We start from the raw sequence: 8,031 nt of genomic DNA, 5'->3' as shown, positions 1-8,031 counted from the left end.
TGTAATTTTTTATGTTTTGTGTGGACCCCAGGAAGAGCAGCTGATAATGGGGATCCTAAAAAAATCAAAAACCAAATCAAGCACTGTTTTTTAACAAAGTATATGTCTCTAGATGTCCCACTGATCCTTTAAAGCACCTGAAAACATAAATATTCATGACTAAATAAGTAACAAAGGTCTAAGTGAAAAAAAACTCAAACACACAAAACCAGAAATCTCTAATGTGAAACAACCCAAACTGTTATAAAGTGTGTAGAAAATGTGTGCTCATGTAAAACCCCATCGCCAACAGTAAGTAGCTCATTCAGAAAACACATTTTTAACAGTGAAAGTACCAGTATTTGGCCCAAAATTCCTTAATTTGCACCATAGTAAACTTTATCATAAATAACCACCAGATGGTAGTAAAGCTGCACATTTAAAGTCTTTGGCTGATGAGTTTAATACTTAACTGACTTGATCTGAAACCAGAGCAATGCTGTGTATAATGGTTCTGGAAAATAATTAATTTTAGGGTGGAGGAAAAAAAAAAAAAAAAAACAAAAAAAAAACACCACAACGGATTACGTGAAATGGTCACGTTATTTAATGTATGGATTCATGTACAAGGACACGCTTTTCTCATTTTTTTCGTGTTGGTGAGGACGATTTTTAAAGTAATGTATTAAAATGGGAAGCATGTTTCGTGATCACAGCACGACTACGGTAGCGAGTAGTATGAAATGCCGAAAATCTGCGTAGGGAGGTTGGTTGGGGTGGTGGATGGGTCAAACAACACAGGACTTTCACCCCGGAGACTGAGGATCGTGTCCTGGTGTGTGACAGGTCCTTTCCTTGTTCTTCTTTTCCCTAAACCCAACCGTCCCGTTGTTGTGCGCGTCCCCTAGACACCGCGGATTGTAATTTTATGAGTTATTACTATTCCAACTCAAGTTTGTAAGCCAGTTCAGTGAAATGTAAATTTAAATGTGTCAACTTAACTTAACGGACCTTTTTCACAGCAGACAGTTTAACTTGTCATAGTAGGAAAAGCACAGCTGAAATTGATAACCTTAACGATGGCTCAGTTCCATCAAGTGTCCCAGTAAGATATTTCAGTGAGTCAGCATGCACAATACCAGGACCTCTCCTAAGTGGAATGCAGCCATCAGTAATGGTTTAATACCAGGACCTCTCCTAAGTGGAATGCAGTCATCAGTAATGGTTTAATACCAGGACCTCTCCTAAGTGGAATGCAGTCATCAGTAATGGTTTAATACCAGGACCTCTCCTAAGTGGAATGCAGCCATCAGTAATGGTTTAATACCAGGACCTCTCCTAAGTGGAATGCAGCCATCAGTAATGGTTTTGAACACACCTGTGCTTTTCCTACTATGACATGTCAACATGTCTGCTGTGAAAAAGGTCATGGTTGGAAACTGGAAACTGGAACGTGACCATGACCTCTGGTGTGGCGGCAATATTAATGCAAAGTGCAAATAGTCCCGGAAAAGGTGTTTTGATTTAATATGACTAATAACTATGATCGATTTATTACGTCTTTGTCAGCCACATCTGGAGGACACTTGGTAGCTAGCGTGAAGGCGACACGGCGGGCCTTTCTGATTTAGGAGAAGGTGAAACAAGGTGAGTGGTTGCATTTATTAATCCAATTTATGTTGGTAATTAGTTATTTAGTTAGTTAATCCATCTGTTTCCGCTGCTTGTGCATTTAAAACTTTGTATTCTTGTTGTTTTTGTTCTTCTTCTCTTCAGTTTTCTCTCCATTGAGGGGCTCCATTTCCACCTCTTCCCTCAGTGGCTGTCCAGTTTCACTGCAGACACATTCAGCACCAAAACATAAAAAAGGTAAAACTCAAACCAATCTCAACAACTTCTGCAGAGCTATCTGAACCATCACAACATTCATGATTCCTTCATTTGATTTGGTCAGATTTATTTGTTATCCCAATTTCAGTAAGAACATTTGTTTTCATATCAGACATTTTGCATTCAGCAATGTTCTCTTTTAACAGGGTAATCACATACTGAAGTTTTTACGGTGTTGCAGAGCATTTATGATTTACTTACCCTTGTGTTTCATCAGTGTTTGACCTTTGTTGACATGAAACATCTAAAAGACAATATCATCAGACAATATTTATAACAGGGTAATCACATACTGTAATTTATGAAATGCATTTATGATTTACTTACTCTTCAGGCCTTGTCTGGTTGTCTTGTCTGAAAAGTCCAAAAGACAATATCATCAATAGACGAGTTTCAGACATTATCAGTAAGGGGTAGAAGACAAAACAGATTGACTGAGAGCTTATGAGGAAGACATTCCTTCACACCAAAAGTGTGAGAGTTGTGTGAGCTCAAGTTGTGCAGCAGGAAAACAGGAATTTCATACAGTCTATGGAAACTTTGTGTCTGTCTGAGCTTCTGCTGTTTGTCCATCCTGGGTTGATTGTAAATGGTAAACCTCTCTATGCAAACAATAAACAAAAGAATTATACAAACATACTGTACATGAATTTAAAAGTGGTGGGAGAATGGCATTTTACCTTTTTTCTTTTTACAGCAACAGGCCATGCCGACTACTGCTACAAACTCAAGTACTGCAAATACACGGCGTGCAATAACAGTGATTGAATCCCCTGAAATAGAAAAAGAGGCAGTTGATTGAAACTATTCAGCAACCAAAGTTTCACAAGTGTGAATCACAACTAACTAACTCTTTGTATTGCAGTGTGTAATTATAAACTGGGAATGTTTGATATTTGGAGATTTGTGGGTACTCATCCATTTTCCTTCTGATATCTTTAGGTGAAAGATCAAGGGTCCTCTTTAATTTAGCCATGACAGTTTTTCTCTCTTATGTTTTCTAATTAATGTCTAAATTAACAACATGGTAGGTAGCTACCTTCTGAAATGGTAACTGTTAAGTTAACTTAAGGAGTTATTAATATTTGTTTTCTGTTATAACTGTGTGTTTCTCATACCGTCCACATTTAGGTTGATAAATAACTCCTTGTTGCCAGTGATGGTGCTGGTGTAGCACTTGTATCTTCCCTGGTCCTGAACCTCCACCCCTGTCAACCAGAGCGAGGCGTTTCCTCTGGAGATCTGGTCCTGGAACAGCGACGTCCTGCCTCTGAAGTGCTGGTCCTGGAGTCCAAGCTGGTCCTGGTTGTGATAGTAGGAATGAGCCAGAGTTTCTTTTGTCATCTCATACCAGTGGATGACCACTTCATCACCAGGCGGAAAACTGCACGGTAAGATGCAGCTCTCCATGAAAACACAGGAGACCTGAATATCGTCTGCAACAAATCAGGTAAAGAGACAGCCATCAAAGTTCAGTTCAGAGAAAATGACAGCACAATCCAAGTCAGCTGTCTTTAAAGGCCTGCGGTCCGTTTCAGAAAGCAGGTTTAGTTAACCCTTGTTAACCCTAGATAAGGGAAACTCTGGGTTTTCTGTTTCAGAAAGAGAGGTAACTTAACCTCAGAGTCAGTTACTACTATAGATGCATTTTCATTTCCAGTTACTATAGCCTACCTATTTGAGCGGTATCGTTTTTCTTTACATTCTATCTTATCCGTCCTCATATCACTAACATCCACCATTGTGGACATGCTCTTACATCCCAGCATATTCTTTGCATCACATTACGTTTTTTTGCAAACTGCAGTTTTCTTCACAACATTGTTGATGCGGAGCATTTAAGTAAATCCACTGTATAAGCTCCATCAGAAGAGTGTGACTCGCTCTGAAATGCTTTTTAAATGTTTTTGCAGTGTTCCCTTGACACAAACCAGTAAATGCAATTAAAAAGGAGTTCCACAGTAGGTCTATTGCAGGTGAATGATGTAAACCCTTTGAAATAAAAGATTATGAATTATAATTATATTATAAAATATGAAATTAATACACTATATTGGAACTTACGCATTTACTTTTGCAGCAATTTTCTCTGACGCTCTCTCTTTTGAAGCAGCCGCTGTGTTGCTTTTTTAACAAAATTCAAACTCGCTGCATGTGTGCATGAGTATTTAGTTACCATGGTGAATCGTAGTATCATTGCTCCATTTATGGTGACAGTGTACGCGCTAAACTCTTTTTTTTAAGTTGATTGAACCAACTTAAATCAGCTGTTCTGAAACCGAAAACTCAACTCAGAGTTCAGGGTTAGACTCAGAGTTTGTTAAACCAGCCACCGGTTATTAATATTTTGACCATATTTATTTACATACTCTAACATAACTGAATGTTGCCATTTGAGAGACTTGTATCAGACCTGCATCAAAAATGAATCCGTTGCCAATATTAGTCCTGTTAATCCTCAGTAAAAGCATGGCTGCAAACATTGTTTTGTTTTTTAGCAAAGAAGCCTTTTTCTGTAACCCTTTTTGACCTGTGATCCTTTACAGCCAAGCAATGACAGTTTACAATAACTCATCAAAAAACATAATAGTAATGAGAAAGAATGATGTTCACTACTGCTAGTAATTATAAACACACTCACATATAAATGGTTAAATATGCACATATATGTTTTCAAAGCCTGCACATCTCACATGAAAAACATACACACAATACATGGTTGCATATTTACATTCACTGTCTCGCATGAGTAAACAAAACATATTGCAAGTTATGCATTATTTTCTTGGAAATAAATATAAAAACAAATTAATTGAAAAATGGATTTACAGTAAATGATAAGAGATGAGAGAGACACGGGTTGGGTTCTTCAGGTAACCGTAGCAACATTCTTCAATAACGAGGAAATACTTTCATCAGGAATTTAAAACAGCTGCTGGTTTCCTGATGAAAGTATTTTCTGTGGGTGTGTGTGTGTGGGTGTGGGTGTGGGTGGGTGGTGACTACAGTAAGAATGTATGTATGTTTGTGTTTGTGCATAATTCATTTTGTTCTTACTCTGTAGAACGTAGCTCTGGTTTCACCCTGTGTGTTTGTGTGTTGTGTGAGTGTACAGTAGGAATGCACCCCAACAGGATTCCTGTTAGACAGCTGACATGATAATTACAGGGTTTGCATATTTATATAAACTAGGCCTGCACAATTAATCGCAATTTTATCGACATCGCAATATGGACTAGTGCAATATCCAAATTGCAGGGGGGTGCAATATTTGTTAAAGGCAAAATATGTGTCAAACCATTCTAAAATAAAGTATTGTGGTGCTGCAGAGACATCCCGGCCTACAAATCGTATCCTACAGACTAAAGAAAAAATCTTTGTTTGGTACAGATCCTCGCATAAAATCACACTTCAATCATTTAAAAAATATATATATTTCAGTGAGAATAATGATACAAAAATCATCATTTATAAAAGTAACTGTGTGCACATCCCACCTTCTGGCAGGTGCAGGACAAATGAAAATACTTAAAACGAAAATAATGTAATGTCCGCAACACTGCTTTAAACTCCCATATTTAATATAAAAATGCAACGTTTCGACCCAGCTGGGTCTTCTTCAGGCAAATGGTGAACACATTTGATGAAGGGATATATGTAGGGGCTCACTTCAGCTAACACATCATCTGGCTTCAATTAGCCTGATTAGGTGTGAGCTACCCAAAAGGCCCCACCCATGACATTTTCATAGACTTTTTCACCATATACATCTCAAAAGAGAGGGGGTTGCTTTTTAAAATACAATATATCCAAAGAGACACATGATATTACCATGCACAAAACTAGAGAAAAAGGGAAAAAGAAAAAAGAAAAAATATAAAGATAAACATTCAAGAGGAAAACAATTCCATATAAAGTTACCACAAACAGTTAAGAAATTAATGAACATTACCCCACATATTCATAAAATCTGCTGCATTAGTACTTACACAAACAGACAATATCTTACAATGTTTTATATAAGAAAAACAATATCTAACAACATTTTTTAGAAATAGTTTTATATCAAATTCTTCATTAAGAAACAAACAATATCTTACAACATTTTTTATAAGAATGGTTTTATATCAAATTCTTCATTAAGGCCATGAGGAGACATTGTGTTTAGATAATGAGTGTTATACAGTGTTGCGGACATTACATTATTTTCGTACAAAAATCATCATTCCCTCCAATATCGTGAATCATATCGCAATCACAATATCAGTCAAAATAATCACACTTAGATATTTTCCTAATATCGGGTCGTCCTAATATCAACCCTCCTCTACTACATACAGCAGATTTAATTTACTTTAGTCTACTTGTTACTACAAATACAATTACTTCTTTATATCTAATTATCAATATAAATATTTCCCTAATACAAGATTCTGTTTGTATCTTTGCCACTTCACATTCAACCTAAATGAAAAGAAGTGTTTTGCACTTTTGAAAATATTAAGGATATTGTTTTTTCATTTGCAAGTTAAATATCAGTGAGTTGGTCAATCTACATAAACTCAGAGCTTTATTTTAAACTCTAGTGAAAATCCTAAAGTCCAAAAAAAAATACAAACACAAAGGGCTGAACTTTAGGTGAATATTTATAAAATTATTCACAGAAAATTTGATTGAAAAATGTTATAAAGAACACAGTTCATTAGGAAAAGATGTCTTTCCAGCTAACTGGCAAGTAGCTAAATGCATAGATTGAGAGTTATGAACCAAGTTTCTGAGATGCATTTCCACCTCCATACAAGGAAAGTTTATCGTGCTCAGACCAGTGAAACTCAACAGCTGGTTGTATTTCCTCACATTGGTTGCTGTGAACAACTTTCATGTAAAAATGTTCACTAGGTAACACAAACTAAACTCAGTTCATGTCTTTTTGTTTCAGATGATAATACCTTAAAACAATGGCACACAACACAAATCTATCTGAATGATTAAATCCATTTTCATGGATTATGTTTCCTGTTTAGCTTCCTTTCTCTGGTGAAAGTAACCATGACGACGCTGACTAATGTCTGGTATCTCTGGGCTGTGAACTCTTCACTCACCTCCTCTTGCAGGACTCAGAAAGGTCAGGACCAGCACCAACAGGACCCACTTAATCCCAGTCATCCTCCTGTTAAACTTCCTCTGTCCATACTGTTTGGTGTCCTGCACAGTTGATGCCATATCTCAAGTGTACTCACTGTTTGATTTCCTGCACGCAAAATTAATCCACATTGATTTGAAGCTGACACCGAGGCCGGCCCACTGTTCTGACTAAGTCATCTGATGTGATGATCTCAAGTGTAATTACTAAGCAGAAGTAATAAATCTGTGCCAAGTTTCTGTTGAAACTTGGGTGTGTTCACATTTTATTCAATCCTTAATAATTTAAATACAATTACTTCTTAAAGGTCCCATGACATGGTGCTCTTTGGATGCTTTTATATAGGCCTTAGTGGTCCCCTAATACTGTATCTGAAGTCTCTTTTATATAGGCCTTAGTGGTCCCCTAATACTGTATCTGAAGTCTCTTTCCCAAAATTCTACCTTGGTGCAGAATTACAGCCACTAGAGCCAGTCCCACAATGAGCTTTCCTTAGGATGTGCCATTTCTGTGTCTGTAGCTATTGAGGTGGAGAGAGGGGGGGGCAAGGTGGAGGGTGGGGGTGTGGCCTTGACCAACTGCCACTTTGCTTGTTTGTTTTCTTTATCTCGCTCTCTCTCTCTCTCTCTCTCTCTCTCTCTCATGGGTGGGCCAAATCCTCTGTAAGCGGGCAAAAGAAAAAAAAGAGGAGGTAACCTTGCTCCTTATGACCTCATAAAGAGAAGATTCCTAATTGGCCCATCTGAGCTTTCATTTTCTCAAAGGCAGAGCAGGATACCCAGGGCTCGGTTTACACCTATCACCATTACAAAGAATAACAACAATTAACAAAGTTAAAAAGCCATGAGATAAAGAGTCTTAAGAGGTTTAAAAGATCCTAAGCAGTGATCAGGCTCGTAGAGAGTTAGTGGATCACAGATAAAGACAGAGGCTTAAGAAAATGCATCAAAATCCCTTCAACATGCAGGATTTATCTACATTCAACTGTAGAGAAGGGAGACAAAACCAACATACATTAA

The 8,031-nt window shown here is 37.3% G+C and overlaps 1 protein-coding gene across 1 annotated transcript; it reads right to left on the bottom strand.

The window, feature by feature from the left end:
- Positions 1 to 1,573: 1,573 nt before the first annotated feature.
- Positions 1,574 to 7,298, bottom strand: LOC120552438 (butyrophilin-like protein 1). Its single transcript, XM_039790524.1, has 6 exons — positions 6,972 to 7,298; positions 2,988 to 3,305; positions 2,550 to 2,642; positions 2,197 to 2,223; positions 2,071 to 2,113; positions 1,574 to 1,814 (listed from the first exon to the last, which is right to left on the bottom strand). The coding sequence occupies exons 1-6, from the start codon at positions 7,090 to 7,092 to the stop codon at positions 1,712 to 1,714; spliced, it is 705 nt and encodes a 234-aa protein (XP_039646458.1). The 5' UTR covers positions 7,093 to 7,298; the 3' UTR covers positions 1,574 to 1,711.
- Between the last annotated feature and the right edge of the window lie 733 nt (positions 7,299 to 8,031).

The sequence above is a fragment of the Perca fluviatilis genome, chromosome 22 (genome assembly GCF_010015445.1).
Source record: "Perca fluviatilis chromosome 22, GENO_Pfluv_1.0, whole genome shotgun sequence".
In the NCBI taxonomy this organism is placed as follows: Eukaryota; Metazoa; Chordata; class Actinopteri; order Perciformes; family Percidae; genus Perca; species Perca fluviatilis.
The sequence above is the reverse complement of the archived record's forward strand: the minus strand, read 5'-3'. Positions and strand labels throughout refer to the sequence as shown.